This window comes from Carassius carassius, chromosome 16 (assembly GCF_963082965.1).
Source record: "Carassius carassius chromosome 16, fCarCar2.1, whole genome shotgun sequence".
NCBI lineage: Eukaryota > Metazoa > Chordata > Actinopteri > Cypriniformes > Cyprinidae > Carassius > Carassius carassius.
In genome coordinates this window covers 30,262,701-30,282,179 of record NC_081770.1, presented here as the reverse complement: position 1 = coordinate 30,282,179, position 19,479 = coordinate 30,262,701, and the positions used below count along the sequence as shown (strand labels likewise).

The window sequence follows — 19,479 nt, the reverse complement described above, 5'->3', positions numbered from 1 at the left end:
TTATTTTCTAGTGATTTTAAGTTTTCGTTCAGGTCTTTAATTTGTTTATCTTTTTCCTTTTTCTTCTGGGAAGACCACATCATGAGTTTACCTCTAATAACAGCTTTTGCAGCATCCCATAATGTACTGGGAGACACTGCTCCATTGTCATTATGGGTCATATAATCTTTAAATTCTGTCTTTATATACTTTTGACACTGAGGATCATTCAAAACGCTAGTGTTAAGTCTCCACAAAGTCTCTTTGGGCTTGTTATCTAAATGTAAAGTTAAGTACACCCCTGCATGGTCAGAAACATCTCTTATCCCTATATCGCAATTTATAATCCTATGTCTGTCTAAATTTAGCATAAAAAAATAATCAATTCTTGAATGTGTGGAGTGAGGGTAAGAAAAAAAAGTAAATTGTTTATCATATTGGTGCAGTTCCCTCCAAATGTCTATCATTCCAATTTCTTTAAGCATTTTTTTAACACAAAGCGCTTCAGGTCTTATATTTTTTGTTGTATTTGAGGAGTCCAAGGATGGCTGTAGCTGAATGTTCCAGTCCCCCCCACAAATCAATACACCTGATGTTTCCGTAGAGACCATATTAAAAACTTTCTTGATCAGCTGTTTATCATGTCCTGGTGGTCTATAGACATTCATTAATGTAACTTATTTGTGGTCGATAAAGCCTTTAACCAATAAGTATCGGCCTTCTTTGTCAGAAATTTGTGAGGAGAACTGGAAATTTACATTATTTGAGATCAGCACAGCCACCCCCCTCGCATTTCCTCTTTCGAAAGAGGAGTAATATGAATTTTTGAAACCCATTTTCCGCAACTTTTCGTGTTCAATATTCGAGAGATGTGTTTCTTGCCAAAAAATTATATCTTGTTTTTCCCTTTTCATTTTGGCAATTACTTTACTTCTTTTAATAGGATTATGTAATCCGTTTACATTAAGTGTGATTATTCTATATTTTTGATAAGGTATTTCAGTCAATATGAAAGTCAAAATGTTTACCAAGACGTTTAAACATCCCTAGATGGCCTGAACAAATGAACTTCTGTCTGTAAAAAAAAAAAGGAACTTAACACAAACACACACACTTAACATTAATGACTTCCATCTCTGAAGTACAAGTTCTACTTCCAAAACTAGAGGGGAAGCCCTACATCTGGGAGGGGCCCCTCTAACCGTGGACCAAAATCTCTGACTAAATAAAACCAGAGCCGTCCACATAGAGAAAAAACAAGTAAACAAAAACAAATAACAGCCATAAATTCCCAGATGCGGTCAGTTTCAATTTCACGGACTTACATGAATAGGAAAGTTCGCCTGGTCTCATTACTTCCTGGAAATACGGATCGATAGAGACATAGGATAGGCTACACTCTTACCGGGCGGTCTTTTTAAAAGGATAACTCAGTCACTCATGGTGCCTTCGTTGCGTCGAAATCCCTTTAGTTTCTCCTGAATGTGTTTCATGCGTGCATCCCGATGACGACGTGATATATCACCTGCCGTTTCCCAGGGAGGTTGCTTACGTCTCGTTGCAGGTGTAGTACGGTCATCAGCCTGGGTCCCGGCCCCTCCGCTCGGCATCAATCCCCTTTTCTTCAAGTCATCCATCGCCTCTGATGCGCTGTTGCCTCGGAAGTGACGTGACATTCAGCCAAGTATGGTGACCCATACTCAGAATTTGTGCTCTGCATTTAACCCATCCGAAATGCACACACACAGAGCAGTGAACACACACACACACTGTGAGCACACACCCGGAGCAGTGGACAGCCATTTATGCTGCGGCGCCCGGGGAGCAGTTGGGGGTTCGATGCCTTGCTCAAGGGCACCTAAGTCGTGGGTTTGAAGGTGGAGAGAGAACTGTACATGCACTCCCCCCACCCACAGTTCCTGCCAGCCCGGGACTCGAACTCACAACCTTTTGATTGGGAGTCCGACTCTCTAACCATTAGGCCACGACTTCCCAAATAACTGCACCAGTGTCAAGAAAAAGTCTGAGTTTTGCCGGATGAAGAGTCTGAAAGCGGAGCCCCTTTTCTTTAAGTGTCTTTCTGATGGTGGAGTAAGCCTTTCTTTTCATGACTATTTCGGTTGGGTAGTCTTGCTCAAAGAAAACTCTTCTTCCATCGCATTGGATTAACTTTTTTTCCCAAGCGCTGCGGAGCACCAGCTCTTTGGTTTTATACTCCAGGAAATAGACAATCATGGACCTCGGGTTAGCACCTTGCGGTGGTTTGGCTCCAAGGGATCGGTGACAGCGTTGTATAGCGAGGGTGACATCAGGGAGGGACAGCTCCGTTTTAATGAATGTCTCTAAGAATTCCTGTATATTGTCTCCCTCGGCCCCCTCTGGGATCCCATGGACGCGTATGTTGTTTCTGCGTGAACGCGACTCCAAGTCTGTCAGCCGAGCTTGTAATTTGTCTTGGAGCTCTAAAGTGTGGGAGAGCAACTCACTGTTTTCAGCACCCTGCTCCTCCATGTCAGCCACTCTCTGCTCCGTCTCCGCGACTCTGTCAGTTATTTCTTTTAAGTCCGTAACGATAGTACTTAGTTTCTGGCTAACATCTTCCCTGAAGTCCACCTGTTCCTTCTCTATTGGCCCCATTGTTTCGATAAATTCTTTTTTCAGGTCCAAACGGACTGCTTTTATCTCGGCGATAATGTTAGCTTGGATAGCGTCTATACCCTCGTTGTCAGTTTGCTTGCTAGCACCGTCGACCGTGTCTCCACTTTCAATCGGGGATTTATCGTCCATCTTCGGGTTTTGTTGCGATTTTCCTTTTGTCATTCTCCTGTTTCCCCCTCTCATACTATAAATTACAACTTTTCCTCTCTGGATAACCAGTATTTATTTCGGGGGAGTAAGACCGTCTGGGAACTTCAAACTTATGCTGCCGACCGCGTATGCGCCATACCGGAAGTCCTCTTCAAGCTGCTTTAAGACCTTTTGAGAAGCTTTTTCTCTGAAGACAATTTACCACATCCTCTTCTTTCACTCCTTTTCAAGAGCATCACTTTGTCACGATCGGTGTTACAGAGAACACGGGAGAGAGAACCAAGTGCAGGTATGTGATTTTATTAAAGGGCAAATCCAAAGGGTTAAACAGTCCAGGCAGGGTCAAAACCGGTAAATCCAAACATAACATTCAAGGCAAGGCAAGGCAAGGCAAGGCAAGGCAAGGCAAGGCAAGGCAAGGCAAGGCAAGGCAAGGCAAGGCAAGGCAAGGCAAGGCAAGGCAAGGCAAGGCAAGGCATTGACGGACATGAATTAACATTTAACATTAAACAAGGACTCCCTAACACAGACTCAGACAGACCGGGTATAAATACACAGAAGGATAATGAGGGAACAGGAGACAGGTGGGGAACAATCAATTACTAACAAGGAGGAAGGTGACCAAATAAGGGAACAGGAAGTGATAAGGAGACAGACACCGTGAGAAAGGGGGACATCTAGTGGAAACCCAGGGACACAACCCAGACACTGTGACACACTTGGTCAAAACCCCTCATTTGGCTGATGAGATCATCTGTATAAAGTAAAATTGTTAAAATACTGCAATAAACAATTTCATTATGCAAGAATTAAGAAAAAATTACAGAGGCAAAGGTCTTGCTCATGAGACTCCATTAGCATGTGTAGTTCTCAGAGACTCTAGAATTTATCTATTGCTGCAGTAAATGTGTCTTTCTTCCTCTAGAATCTTTCTCCAAAGCTCCTGACTTCTCTCACAAATGTGTTTTATTCTGTGTAGTGTATGTTCTTGCTTCAAACCAATCAACTATCAATCCACAATTTATAACACAACATTTACAAAACAATGAAATAATGTCAATTGGTGTTTATATCAATTAAACCACTTTTATGATACTTGTATGCTTTTAAGAAAAACAGGTGGTGTATTTTAAAAACTTAAGATTAAAAATGTCCCAGTCACACTTTGCTAACATGCTATAATTATAATAGCTGTATCAAATGAAATAAAATAAAATAAAAATAAAAACATTGGAAAGAATAATCACGGCTGACATGACCAGTCCTGTGAGAGATCATCATAAAGTCCTGTAACACATAACACAGCATTGCTTTAACACACACATACCAGAGGACTTGTGTTTGTTTGAGCACAAGATGGCCGTCTTCATTCATCATCCTGAGCAAATCATTTCCTTGGTCTTCCTTCTCTTCTGTGAAACAAGATAATCTCTACTTACTCTGTGTGCAATTAATATTGCTCATTAAACATATAATTAAGTTAATTTAAAGTAAGATTCAGACCAGAGCATTTGATGAGTAAATGTTGATTAAAAAATATTTTAAACAAATGTACCTGGGAAGAGCTGATCATGGCAAGATTCACTGAGATTCAGTAATAGCTCTTTTAGTTTTTAGGAAGGTGTGTGAGGGTTGGTTCCCCAAAAACTTCTGAAAAACAAGAACAGCATTATCTGCAAACAATCCTGTAAGACAGAAAGAAAGGAAATATTATTTATAATACAACTTATAACAATATAAACTTTATGACTGTGTGGGGCAACTGATTTGTGTACATGACAGTGCATCCACAAGACTATCCCCGGTCTTAATAATGCCAAAGCGCAGCGTCCTTATTATCGGCCGATATGAGCTTATTGCATTTAAATCGGCGTTTATAACGGCCGATGAAACATGAGAAACAGAGTCTCATGCTTCACTCATGTTATGAGTGTTGCATAGTTTGCCCACCAGAGGGAGGTATGCAACTCACCAGTTGACAACAACGCCAGAAATCCACTACAGAAGAAAGCGATCAGCCAAGCCAAGATGTACTGTTTTGACGGTGAGTCTGTCGTTCGTCATGTGAAATAATTTAGTTCATACACTGTATATAAAAACGGTGTGGTAGTTCTAGCTAACGGTCCTATCATTATCACTTCTAACTATTCTGTAACATCACTTACAGCCGCTAATGCATTGCTATATTAGATTAGCCACAAAGCTAATACCATGTTTATCAGTGGAAGAACGCAAACGTTAATAAGAGGTCAAACTATAACGTCAGCTTTAACTTATTCTAAATATATCTGCAGTGTTTCCCACATAATGACCGCGTAACTGTGGCAGGGGGGCGCGTGTAGTCAATGACTAGAAGTTATGTATAGCGTGCCTCGAAAAAGCAACAACTGTTATGTTATTCTAACACTAATATAGCTTCCTTTTTAGCAGGTCCCTTAAATGCTTGCTATTAACTTGTTTGAAGGTGGTTCTTCTCAAAATTGACAGCGGTGTGTTCATGACACTAACGTTAACCATTCAACTTCGAATTGATTCCGTAATCTTCCGGTAACAGTAGGCAAACTTTATGTTCGCCAGCGCATGACGATGTTTTGATTCAGACTGCACAAAGAGAAGAGGAGATACGGGTCCGTTGTGAATGTGTCTGTGAGAGCAAATATAGTGTAGTTACAGTAACTACAGTAGCTGCGTCAGAAATGATTAAACCAGAGGGGACGTGTAAATAAATGTGAGCTGAACAAGCACTTTTTTCTTTCTTTTTTCTTTTTACAGATTGTTTCAAAGCAGCTTTACAGACATAACAGGAAAATGTAATAATATTGTTAAATATAAGTAGGTAATACCTATTGCTTGACAAATAAAATATATATATATATATTTCTCATTTTTGCCTATGTAGGAGATCCCAGTTTATTATTATTATAATTCTAATGATGACATGAGTAATGATACATGGTGATATTATTAATACACATGCTTATTCTTTCTCTGTCTCTCTTTCTGCCTACAGATGGCTGAAAAAGGTGAATGCTGTAGCAGCAAAGTGTGGGACTACTTCTGCAAATACTTTAACTTTAGTATTATAATTTATTTACAGCACACACACAGACTGTTAAAACCAGCTTCAACTGGAAGAATGTAAAAGTGTTAAATGTTTAAAACCAGACTGTTTTTTGATCATTAAAAAATATATACTTTTGATGTGCAATTGTTTAGTCATTGAGACTGTAATCTAAGGCTTTTTTTTAACATAATCCCTTCTGGAAAATGGTTTATACAGCCCACATACATAGAACAGATATTTTGCTATTGAATGTTGTGTAAGGGCAGTTTATAGGAAATGGGTCTAATATCCAGTTTATTTTAAAAATCAAAATATCGGCTTATAAATCGGCTCTTTTCGAGTTAATATCGGCATCGGCCCCCAAAAATCAATATCGGTCGGGCTCTACTTAACACACACTAAACCTCTCCAATACTGCTCCGGAGCGCTATACAACGCTTAGTGTATCCCATCATGCATCATGTTTTGGAATTAATCATGAGACTTTTTGCAGAGATCTCACAGGAGGTCACGCAAACCTTTCCAATGTATGTGAAATATTAATAATAATAATTAGATATTGAGAATAATTTAGTAGTAAAACAAAGTGTTGAACATTTTCTTGGTGCACAGAAAAGTATATTTATTTGTACATCATTTGTAACTTATTTTTATCAGTTAATTAGAAGCACCACAAATTAAATTGTCATCTTTAATAGGGACTATTGAAAAGACATTTAGAAGTTTATTTTAAAATGCAAAGTTGAAACGAACTTTGTCATGTTAAGATCGACACACACTTGTGATCTTCATGCTCACTTGGGCCAAATAAAGGAAATGTGCAAAGATGGCAAGTGTGGGTATTTGGACCGTACAACAGTTTAAGAAACAACAGATGCTGTACAGATGATAACAGCAGGAATGTTTGATAAAAGGGACAAACTATCACAGTCACAGACCAACCTGCCTCTGCAGCTTTCTGTCTTCTCCATCTCTGAAGGAATACCTCTCCACAAACACGACTTGGGTGACTGCTTCCTTTACGTCTTTTCAGCTAAAAAATAAAGGGAAAGAAAATAAAACAGAATTATTTACAGAATGTTAGTAGTGAACTGTGAACAAAATATTTAAGATATAAACTAATATGAATGAACTGCAAGAAGGGAAATGTTTTTTTTTTAATTTACATTAAAAAGGTATTACAAGCATGGTACAGTAAATGTGATTACTGTGAAATATGTCATATAAAGGCATATTAAAACACTACCATTACAGTGGTACAACTAGAGTTATTTTGGTGATTGTGCTATTACTATACCATAGTAAAACTACAGTTACTGCGGTAAAAAAAACATGGTAAATGTCTTGTTTACTGGGATTTACCTACTTTTGTAGGTGCCATCGGTTACCATGATTTTACTACACATACAACTTCCATCTTTGAACCTGAAATGAATATAAAACGGATCCCAGGTCTATGGCACGTCACGTGACAGATAGAGTTTAATCCCCCCAGTTAGCAGCTGTGTTCATTTAGTTAAACACAATGAAACTCAAAGACAGCCTCGGATGACCGATGTAATACAGAGAGTAAACATAAGGCGCTCAACTGATTAATAAAGAAGACAGAATACATTTTATAACAGGCATTAAAAGAGCATATTTACTACTACTCACCATAGACTGTATAACTCACCCAACCTGCGGCTCTTGTAAACTGATGGCAAGTATCGCGATGTGTGCTGAATGAGACTTCTTGAACGTGATTTCATAGCGATAAACATCTCATGTCAGTGACGCTAGAGGCGATTGACCACGCTTCAGTTGACGCTTTGGGAGTGAATGGGTTGACGCACAGCGCGTGATGCGCGTGGTGGGAGGAGCGACGCTGTATATCAATTATGTATTATTATTATTTAGGTATTTTTCGGTTATTATTTCGAAGCTGTGTTGATTTGCTGTTTATTAATATTTTTGAAACTATAACGCTACACCTATCAACATTTATTTAGATGTTATCATTGTATTCATTCATTTCTTTATTTTAATTATATTATTTCGGTCTTATTACCGGTGAAATATTACAGTAAGCCAGAACACGGGCCGAGCGGGGTTCATTCTAAGCCCATTAGCCACAATCCAACGCGGACATTCATATCACAGAATCTGACAGCGATCAGCGGCTCAACAACGACAGCATTTTTAAGTATGGAAGTAAAATAATGACTTATGTCATTGAAACAAAAAAGCATGCTGAATAGCACTATCTGAAAAAATAATGCATTGAATTAACAGTACTTGCATTTTAATGCCTTGTATTTCCAGGGCTTGCATCTTTAGGTCCTGAAATTTAATATAGTTGTTCGTTTAAGCTGTGAATATTTTAATTAAAAATATTTCACACACTTTTTCATAATTAAAAAATCAATAATTCATATTCACGTTCCAGAATTAACTTCCAAAATATTAAATCGGTTAAAAAATACGATATATAATATTCGGCAGGCAAATTTCGGTCCATTTTATTTCACTTTCCAAATTCGTTTCCACAAATTCAGTGGTTAAAATTCGGCAGATAATTCGCCCTTTCACATCCGGGAGCTGCAGGAATAGCAGTAGAGCACAGAGGCATGATCTCCAACTGCTGTCAGTCACTCACCAGCAGGTGGTGCAAGCGGCTGTTAAATAAGGCCAAAGCAACAGGTGGATTAAGTAATACAGTTACAAAAATTGATCTGCAGAAATTAAGCAAGCGCTAGGTAGAAGTTTTGATTATCGGGGCATGTGGAAAAGCTGATTGTGCATATGTTTATTTCAACCTCTTTGCTGTTACCAAGTAAGCAGCATTCAAAGGAGATTATAATGGTGTTTTACCCAACGCTTGAATTACAGAACTAACATTACATCTAAGGAAGACACATATTGCTTTCGGTTGTTTAGTTTGCCTAACTTTGTGTCATGGCTTGTGCGTCGCTGTGCTGTAATACTGGGGATCCCCTCACGTCACACTCCAGGATTCCCCAATGACGAGTAACGCTTTTCAATCAGCTAATACTGCGATATAAGACCTCAGATCTCAGAATACATTTTATTGATGATTATGCAAACTATATAGACAGTTAAGCAGATGTAAAATATGAACGAAAGCTCAAGGTTTCACGCGGTTTCCCTCAGAAATCTGTTAAAGAAAAGAAAACACATTACGTGGCTCAGCGCACTAACAGTGACAGCAAGGCAAGGCAAGGCAAGTTTATTTATATAGCACATTACGTACACAATGGTACTTCAAAGTGCTTTACATAAAATAAAGTAAAATAATATTGAAGAAAAATAATAACAAGAATAAAACAAGCAGTTTTAAAACTTTTAAAATTATTAAAACTGTACTTATTTAAAATTAATTTAAAACAGTTAGAAAATGATTTTACATAAAATAAAATAAAAAAAACTGTGAAAAAGACAAAACTCACATCTTACTGATGATGCAAACTATATACAGACAGATGAGGATATGAACGCAAGTTACGGAACAAGAAAAAGTGCATGTTATATATATATAAAATAATTTATTTAAAAAATAATTAATTAATGAATAAGGGGCCATTCACATATCGCGCCTAATAACGCGTGGAAAAGGCTATGCCAGCCGCTTTCTCCTTTTTTCCAAAGTGCTCGGGCAGAAGCGCTCCTGAGGCTAAGCAACAATGACGCGCTCTCTCCATGAAGACGCAGAAATTTCAGCAAAGGATAAATGGATTTGCAGCACAAAAAAAATCGCTTTCAGTAGCTCTGCTACTAAATTTATTTCAAAATGGCAATCCATATACAGCTATGATCAGCAGTTCCTTCATCTTGGCTGAGCTTTCAACGTTTACGGGAAAGGATGAAGTTGAATGTTTAGTTCTTGTCACATGACCTGCGGTGCGCTTGTGGCATTCTGAAAGTTGAGATGTTTTTAACTCGATGCAGTGCGGATGCACCTGGAAAAAATGGGCGCGTCGCACCGCGTGCGCATCGCAACCGCGTCGCTTCCATTGTGAGCGCGCATACCGCGCGCCTATATTGGAAATAACGAACTTGAGCTTGCAAAAGACGCGATATGTGAACGCCCCCTAAGAACTGTGGTTTTCTACTTCAAATATGCCGTGGAGAATCACAGAAAGTGACCGAATTCAAGAACATTGTTGCGGCATCTCTCAAGCAACGAATAAACACCGCTAACTTGGAGAATGCAGTGAAAACTCCTCTTCTCGCGTCTGCCCTAGACCCTCGGCACAAACATCTCAGGTTTCTCGATGAAAACATGAGAGAAGTAAGAAAAAAACACTTTTTTTGAACATTATCAGAACATTTTCCTTGATGCGAGTGGTGCGGATGCAGCCGCCACGATGAAGAAGATGCAATGCCCACTCGTTGGAAAAGGCTGAGCCAGTTCTTCAGCGATGATTACAGAGAGTCCAGCCGAGACGAGTGGGAACAGTTCTTACTGGAGCCATGTATTCCATGTATTCCACCAGATGAGGATCCCATTCAGTGGTGAAACGAAAACACGAAGCGCTTCACAAAACTTATTCGCTTAGCACACCGTTATTTGTGAGTCCCGACAACGTCTGTGCCGTCAGAGCGCGTTTTCTCCGCGGCCGGCCTTATTGTTAACAGACTAAGGAGCCGACTTTCCCCCGATCATGTTTTCATGCCCGTATTTCTTAACAAGAACATGTAAAACAATAGAAAAAAGCAAAAAAGATTTGCTGACAGTTTAAAAGTTAACTGTAGCCTACAATATAATTGCTGCAGGCTGCTTTACCCTGTACTTTTATTCGTTTGCACGCATTGTTAAAGGTTTTCAGCTACAAAACACAATGTGTAATGTTCAAGCTTATTGTGTGTAAGCTTGTTCAAAATGACGAAAACAAATGTGGCTGAAAAATAACGTCTGACTCATTAAACTTAATTTAAATAAACGAATATTCGAATATTCTTTTTTTGTGAGCTCAAATATTCGAATGTGATATTTGTGGAAAACGCCCATCCCTAGTAAGTCAGTCTTGTATCTAGCAATGTACCACAACTGTTGGAACATGAAAACCCTTTCCAGGGATCTTTAATATGTAAATAATTGTATACTGTAAATATATGAAGGGAGGTATTGGCAAAATCTCACCTGTAGAAAATCACTATGAGAAATACAAGATTAAGAATTTATTTATTTAGTGTTATTTAAAATTTTAATTAAAACACATTGGACCTTTTAACCCAGTCAGTGGAATTGTCAGACCGGTCCCTTGGGTGCGGTAGCCAGCAATAATCTCTTCAGTTTAAATTTTCAGAATATACCTAGATTGTTTTTAACTCATTTTTTTATGTTAATATAAATTGGTTGCATATTGTTAAAACTAATCATGGTATTGATATCTTTGTATGACTGTCGACTTTATAGATCAGCGGTAATGGATATCAATTATAAAGAAAATGCAGCGCATTGGATTCTTTTTGACCCCATTTGCTTGCCTGTATATAGTTTGCATAATCATCAATAAAATGTATTCTGAGATCTGAGGTCTTATATCGCAGTATTAGCTGATTGAGAAGCGTTACTCTCATTGGGGAATCCTGGAGTGTGACGTGAGGGGATCCCCAGTATTACAGCACAGCGACGCACAAGCCATGACACAAAGTTAGGCAAACTAAACAACCGAAAGCAATATGTGTCTTCCTTAGATGTAATGTTAGTTCTGTAATTCAAGCGTTGGGTAAAACACCATTATAATCTCCTTTGAATGCTGCTTACTTGGTAACAGCAAAGAGGTTGAAATAAACATATGCACAATCAGCTTTTCCACATGCCCCGATAATCAAAACTTCTACCTAGCGCTTGCTTAATTTCTGCAGATCAGTTTTTGTAACTGTATTACTTAATCCACCTGTTGCTTTGGCCTTATTTAACAGCCGCTTGCACCACCTGCTGGTGAGCGACTGACAGCAGTTGGAGATCATGCCTCTGTGCTCTACTGCTATTCCTGCAGCTCCCGGATGTGAAAGGGCGAATTATCTGCCGAATTTTAACCACTGAATTTGTGGAAGCGAATTTGGAAAGTGAAATAAAATGGACCGAAATTTGCCTGTCGAATATTATACATCGTATTTTTTAACCGATTTAATATTTTGGAAGTGAATTCTGGAACGTGAATATGAATTATTGATTTTTTAATTATGAAAAGGTGTGTGAAATATTTTCAATTGAAATATTCACAGCTTAAATGAACAACTATATAAAACTTCAGGACCTAACAATGCAAGCCCTGGAAATTCAAGGCATTAAAATGCAAGTACTGTTAATGCAATGCATTATTTTTCAGTTAGTGCTATTCAGCATGCTTTTTTGTTTCAAAGACATAAGTCATTATTTTACTTCCATATTTAAGCAGCCTTTACAATAACCTTAATAAAAACTTTTAACTTTAGAGTCTAAAGTAAAAAAAAAGATCTGTAGGCCTATCTCTGCTAGTTTATTTATTTATTTATTTTTTGGTTCTTTTTATTTAAACTATATTGCTTCTAAATGTGAAAATGTGTTACAGTTATGTGTCAAAGACTTGATATTGAATTCTGTAATTTAAAAAAAATCTAGGCCTATGAAAAAAATAAAAATCAATAAAAAAGTAAAAGAAAAGAACCATTGCGCATTTTACAGCAAAAAAAAGTTTTAATATGTGTTTTGGTCACCAGCAATACAGTATGTTGCTCAGTTTTGTTACAGTAAGTTAAGCTCCGATTTTTTTTTTAAGTTTCAGTGAGTTTCTTCTGTTGTCCTGTGGAAAAAATAAATAAAAAAATAAATAAATCAGAAAATATCGTGCTGATGCACGAAAGATGCCTCCAATTGAAATGCATTAGTTTAAAAAAAACGTGCTGCAATCACGAAAATAACGAAATAAACGTGTCCCTGCCACGAATAAATAGATTAAATTACGTGACCAAATCACGACCTGCCGTGAGACTGGGTATCCGTGTGTGGACCACAGAAGATGAGTGTCATTGACTTGCGTTAGAGTTATCCGTGACCTCAGCACAGACTCACTCCGTGCTCCTATCACATATTTTAGTTTTGACTATAGCCAAAATGTGTGTAAAACGCCATCAAACTGGATTTTATGATGACAGGACGAGAAAAAATGTTGTTAATTACATGCCATTGCAACAGAGTCGACGAAAAGCTTTTAAGTTCCTAAACAATCCAGCAACATTACAACATCCAGTGAGTGAGATCAGGTTGTTGAGGTCCGTGGTGCCATCACGGGACTTTGGTTAGGCTAACTGAAACAAACTGAATTTTTATGATGACATTACAATGCAACTACAATAACTGTCAGGTTAATGTAGAAACTAATACTTCAAATGTTGCGTTTCCAAATGAGAAAGCACGTCCGTTGAGCGAGTTCTGTACTCTGTCATTGAAACGGGTATCCGTGTGTGGACCACGGAAGGTCAGTGTCATTGACTTGCGTTGGAGGTATATCCGTGGCCGCATCACGGAATTTGGGGCAATTCCGTGATGGTTTCACGGATTTTGAGTTAAGGGTCCGTGGACATTTCACGGAATTCTGTGAGGCCAGGTTGCAATATAACCAGTGTTTGTGGAATAATGTGAAGGTTTTTATTGCTGATAATATTTTTAAAACATTTTCCTTATCTTATAAACATGATTTTGGGTTATTATATCAAGGATCGCTCTTTAAAGGCTTAGTTCATTGAAAAATGAAAATTATGTCCTTAATAACTCACCCTCATGTTGTTCCAATCCCGTGAGACCTCCGTTCATCTTCGCAACACAGTTTAAGATATTTTAGATTTAGTCCGAGAGCTCTCAGTCCCTGCATTGAAGCTGTGTGTACAGTATACTGTCCATGTCCAGAAAGGTAAGAAAAACATCATCAAAGTAGTCCATGTGACATCAGAGGGTCAGTTAGAATATTTTGAAGCATCGAAATTACATTTTGGTCCAAAAATAGCAAAAACTACGACTTTATTCAGCATTGTCTTCTCTTCCGGGTCTGTTGTAAGCGAGTTCAAAACACTGCAGTGTAGTGATATCCAGTTCAAGCCGAATCACTCGATGTAACCGGATCTTCTTGAACTGGTTCACCAAATCTAACTGAATCATTTGAAACGGTTCGCATCTCCAATAAGCATTAATCCACAAATGACTTCAACTGTTAACTTTTTCAATGTGGCTGATACTCCCTCTGAGTTCAAATAAACCAATATCCTGAAGATGAACACAGTGGCGAAGCCAGGATGTTTTTATAGGGGTGGCACAGAAATCTTTTTTATATCTTAATTATTTTATATAAAAAAATGTGTTTGACTATAATGTAGGCCTACTGGACTATTTTAGTGCCTTAAACACAACTGAGTACAATTAATTTCTACTTAACTGAATTGAGATTGCAATTTGCGACTTAGATCAAGTAACACAGGGTGAATATGACAATTTTTGTATTATTTCTCACCTCCAGATATTTTAATAAAGGTGCTTACTTTAGTTTTATTGCTCATTCAGCTTCTCAAAACTTGTTAATGCTTGCTCTCCAACATTACTCATGGATGAGGCGTGCAGTGATCAAAAATATGAAAAAGGCCAGAAATCAACAGTAGAAATAAATGCCAGAATATAAAATGTGTTTTTATGCATTTAAATGGTTTCATTTTTGCATATTTTAGAGTATAAGTGCACTGTGCTCACAATTAATTGTGCAATAAATTACTAACAAAAAATACAAATCAGCTTATGTCTGATATTGTGATATCAAATTACAGAATATGCTATATTTCATTTGAACATGCATTTGAGAGACGTGGTTTGCTTCTTATACATGCACAGTTTGCAGCTTTAATCGCCTTTTCTGTAATTTCATGACTTAGCTGTAGACATCTTCAAGAGAAAAAAAGACTTTAAACAGCCCTTTAATCACAGAGCAAATAAATAAGTCAAAGCTTGTTCTTGTGTTATAGTTACTTAAATCTAGACTGTCATGCTATATTTTACAAACTGGTTGGCCAAAAATATAACATTAGCTCTATTGAACACACACATCTGCAAAAAACACCCTCAGTCTTCAGTCCAGAAAATAGCTTTTCAAATTTCATGGCGCAATGGCGCCGGTGTAGCAGTCGATTCTGTTCCCCTCTGGAATTCCTGTTTCCCCTCACGTTGCAAGGTCTGTGTAATAAACCCAACCAATTAGTTTATCAAACATTGCCCCAAAGTAGCCTAAATTCTGCCGCATGCAAATACACCAAACACAACTGGATGTAAGGAAAGCAAAAAGGGACAAATCTCTTGCTACACTGCAGCATAGTTAAATGATTCTCACACTCCAGTTATTGTTCTATTATTATTTTTCTTCATCTTGCAATTGTTCCTTTGTTTTTGTCTTATGTCCGAGTTTTTGCAGTTTAATTTTTCCATTGCAAATTAGTATAATCTGTCCATGCTGACATTTCCATATAGGGTAACACTTTATTTTGATAGTCCGTTCGTTGAGACTCTACTACTTATTAGTAGCCATTCAGTAGCTTGTCAACAGTGCATCAGTTGACATTCAACAACATTGTTTCAACAGAAAAGTAACATACGTGCAACTAACTGGCTATAGACTATAAGGTACATTTCAAGTGTTAATCTACAGATTTTACAAATAGTGCCTGTTGACTTTCAATGTTATTTTGCAATAGGTTATTAGCCAATTGTCAACTAACTTTCTGTAGATTGAGTCACCATCTTCTAAGCTGTCTATCAACAACTCAAAATCAATCTGTCAGTTGAAAGTCAACTGTCATGTCAGTATATGATACTGTATATCCTACCCAAGGGGTGTCAAATGCATCACATTTCTGTATATACCATTTGTTGATAATCTGTTGATAGTCAACTGAAGATTAGTTGCTTATCTGTTGCTTGTCAACAAATATATTGTTTATGATCAGTAGACTATTAATAGACATTCTCCACTAAGCGTTAGTAGATATATTTTAGGACTATCTAATTAAAGTGAAAAACAGTTGATATCAGTAGAAAGTCTATAACCTATCAACAGATTGCATACAGGTTTCCATTAATTGTATGCAACATATTTACCATTTAAAACATGTTTTGCATAGAACAAACACCATAGGCAGCACATCAGAGAAAAAAATGCACCTTTATTAAATACAAAAACACTCCAAATAATACAACCCATTATTTACTAGGGTATCAGGATCACATCTGAACCATCAGATTATGTGACAAACGTTATATATTGAGCATTTCAAAACGAGAAAACACTCAATACTTGAAAAAAAATGCTGCACTGCCCTAGTTGGTCTAGCTTGGTGCTCAAGTTATAAAGAGTACAACCTCAAAAACAAAAACAAACAAAGTTGCATTAGTTAACAACAACCTACTTAACTCATTCAGTCTTTCTTGACAGAAAAGGGGATGAGCTGTTTGTTGTTTTTCATTTCAATTATCTTTTCTGCCAGTTCACCAACAATTTTTTTCTGACAGAGTTGTGCTAGTTGCAAAAGTGTGTATTTACCCTTGAACTGTTCTAGGTCACTTTTGTCTACCATGTAAATCTCTGCAATTGCTGCGGTGTCTTTCACAGCATTTCTAGAAACACAAGCTTTCTTGAAAGCTGCGGTCATCCTGAAGCCTCTTTGCACAAGTTTGAGGACACGCTGATATCTTTTCACCACATCTGCGATTGAGGCAACTGAAAAAAAAAGAAAAGAAAAAAAACAATAATGTGAATAAATCACCAAGGACTGTTGTGTTGTGTCTTGTGCGGTTTCTTCGCAGGATGAGCCAGTGTTACCCACATGTTTTCTCTTAAAAGGGAGGCTACAACTTGGATAAAGGTGTGTGGCTTATTCTTTGATTTAGAAAATTTAATAGTCAGTAGTGTGAGGGCAGTGTGCCACTAAAGATTATTTGATGAGTATTACTATAAAAACACTGAGGTAAATACTGTTGAGAACATTCTTTATATTGAATTATTGATTACCATAATAGAAGCACATGTTGTGTCTTTATTTACTTCATTCGTTACATAATCTTTGTAAGAAAGCTATAGTAAAAAATAGGGCCGGGACTTTAACGCGTTAATTAAGATTAATTAATTACACAAAAAATGGCGCATACATTTTTTTTAACGCATTTTAATAACACTTATTTTTGCACCGCGGAACGTTTCTCACTGGATGAGTTTCGGCGGAGCGATTATACTGGAGCACCAACTAGCGTTCATGACTTCAGACAACAACAAACTACAGTGAAGTGAACATGAACGCAGAAGCTGACGAGACCGCTTTGCTTGGCCCCATGGATGGAATAGTCAGGGTTTCCAATGTTCTGAATGTACTTGAAAGTATTGTGTTTTACTTAAAAAAACAGTTTACAGAAGGTATACCTACCTATAGGCTAACGTTACCTAAATTTCTGAAATGTAGGCTACTATATTTCTAAATATGCTATTGCTACACTTAATGGCAAAAACTGGTCTGCTGGACTTGGTTGAACAAAAATAAACAATATTTTGTTGTTTAAGCTTATGTATTCAGTCATTATTCAATGGTATAATGGTTACTAAAGATCCATGTGAAAAAAAAATTACTTCTCACTGTCCTCAGGTCAAATATTTATATGCAATTAAAATGCTATTCATTTCGATTAATTAATTACAAAGCCTCTAATTAATTAGATTTATTTTTTTAATCGAGTCCCGGCCCTAGTAAAAATACAAGTTAGATACAGGGGCCGGTTGCATAAACGTCTAAGACTAGTCTTACAAGTTATACATCAAATTAGTTTCTTTTAGGCTGTTCATAGCTTTTTAAAATCAGTTACTTAAAAAACGTAGATTGGCCTAATTTGATTAGGAAAGTAAGACTGACCGCCCATGACTAACTACTAGTGGGTCATACTAGAACTTAAGACACTGTTTTAACGTAATGGCTATGTTTATGCAACCGGCCCCAGATCATCACTGATATTCATTGAGAATTCTGGGACACTGGCTGTAACAGAACAGTTAAGCTTTTGACATGTTGATTTCATGTCATTCAAAAAAAAGAGACAACAAGAGTAATGATGATCGGGTTGTGGGATAGTGTGCACTATGCAACAAATCAAGTATAAAGCACTAAAATAAAAAATAATCACCTAAATACTTCATACCCAACTAAATTGTGTCCATACCTCACTCTCCTTTTCCGTTTGACCTCTTCACCATTTTGTTGTCCTTCTTTCTTTTTTTGCTTTTCTTCTTGCCATTCTTCTTTTTACGCTTCTTTTTCTTCTTTTCTTCATCTGAAGAGTCAGAGATAGAGCTAGAGCTGGAGTCAGTGCTGGAATCAGTGGTAGTGTCAGTGCTGGAGTCCAAAGTCATGGCCTGTGGCTCCCCACCTCCAGTGTCCATTATCTCCAAGTCCATACCTGTAATATAAACTTATAATGTAAAACTATACCCACTGTATAATCAAGCTGCTTTTTGTAGAACTTTACTGTAACTATTTGAGTATTTCAGTTAATTCTACCAAATTAATGCTAATGTTGTCAGAGCCACTTCTACTGTAAATGGAAAGCCAATATGCTATGGCAAGGCAGCAAAGTCAGTTCAGTCCTTACAAATGACTTAACAGCTAAAGCTCCTAAATGTCGTCACCCAAATAAGAGACTATTTTGTAGCTTCTGTAGGAAATCCTTTTTAGTTGCAATTTAACAGGTGCACATAAGTCAGCAGCATTTCGTTTCTAACGGTTTAAACAGTTTTCACACATAACTCTTTGTCTCTATTTTTAATTCCACCTTGAGGGTTATCTGCTTTAGAGATCCTATACATTGTCCACCTAAATATATGCATGTGCTAAATATAACATTTATGCCAAAACCTAAAGCAGGTACAAAATAATACCGAAAGGCCAGCAACAATATTGTCAAAGATAGCTGAAATATACAGTTATTCTGTAGCATTATTCAATCTAAAGCCATTGAGGTTCTGGAGAGCCACCTGCTCTACCTGTACAAACCTTGTTCTTGTGCAGACTTCTCTTCAAGCTGCCTCTTGAGGAAGTCATTTTCCTCCTCCAGCTCATTCACCCGAGACTGGAGCATCTCAGCCTTCTTTTTCCAGAGAATATGTTGTTTGACAGGTTTGAGACTGTCCATCCTATTAACTGCAAAATATGACATGAAAAAAGAGTAATACATATCAGTGGGGTAGAGTGGCCAAACCTTGTAAGCACATAGTCAAAAGTTGTTTGCATTATGCAATTATATCCATAAGACACAACATGTTTTCTTGGTCTCTATTATTGTTATCAATTATCAGACGATAACTTAAGACAGAGGGCAATAAACATTTTAGCTTGGTTTTAACATGGTTCATCAACAGTTAGCTGGACAACAGTTTTTACAATAACCACCACCTATCCCTAGTGTTGGGCAAGTAATTGGGCTACTAATTGCATCTTCAAAAGTGTACAGTAATTAGATAACTAATTATTCCCTCTAAAAAGTATTGCATTGATTACTTCCTAAATCTCATATCAATGTTGACCAGTTGCAACAACAACATACATGAAACTGCTTTTTAAAATTATTT

General features: G+C 37.3%; 1 protein-coding gene across 1 annotated transcript; it reads right to left on the bottom strand.

Annotated features, from left to right (window-relative positions):
• Positions 1-16,186: 16,186 nt before the first annotated feature.
• On the bottom strand, positions 16,187-19,051 carry LOC132160107 (protein FAM133-like). The gene is made up of 3 exons (XM_059569827.1): positions 18,905-19,051; positions 18,075-18,311; positions 16,187-16,590 (listed from the first exon to the last, which is right to left on the bottom strand). Exons 1-2 carry the CDS (start codon positions 19,041-19,043, stop codon positions 18,076-18,078), a joined length of 375 nt encoding a protein of 124 aa, XP_059425810.1. The 5' UTR covers positions 19,044-19,051; the 3' UTR covers positions 16,187-16,590; position 18,075.
• Between the last annotated feature and the right edge of the window lie 428 nt (positions 19,052-19,479).

Coding starts and splice junctions, on each gene's coding strand:
- LOC132160107 (XM_059569827.1), bottom strand. CDS start 19,043: ATGGACAGTCTCAAACCTGTCAAACAACATATTCTCTGGAAAAAGAAG. Junction 18,312..18,904: donor GAAGTCTGCACAAGAACAAG/GTTTGTACAGGT, acceptor TTTATATTACAG/GTATGGACTTGGAGATAATG.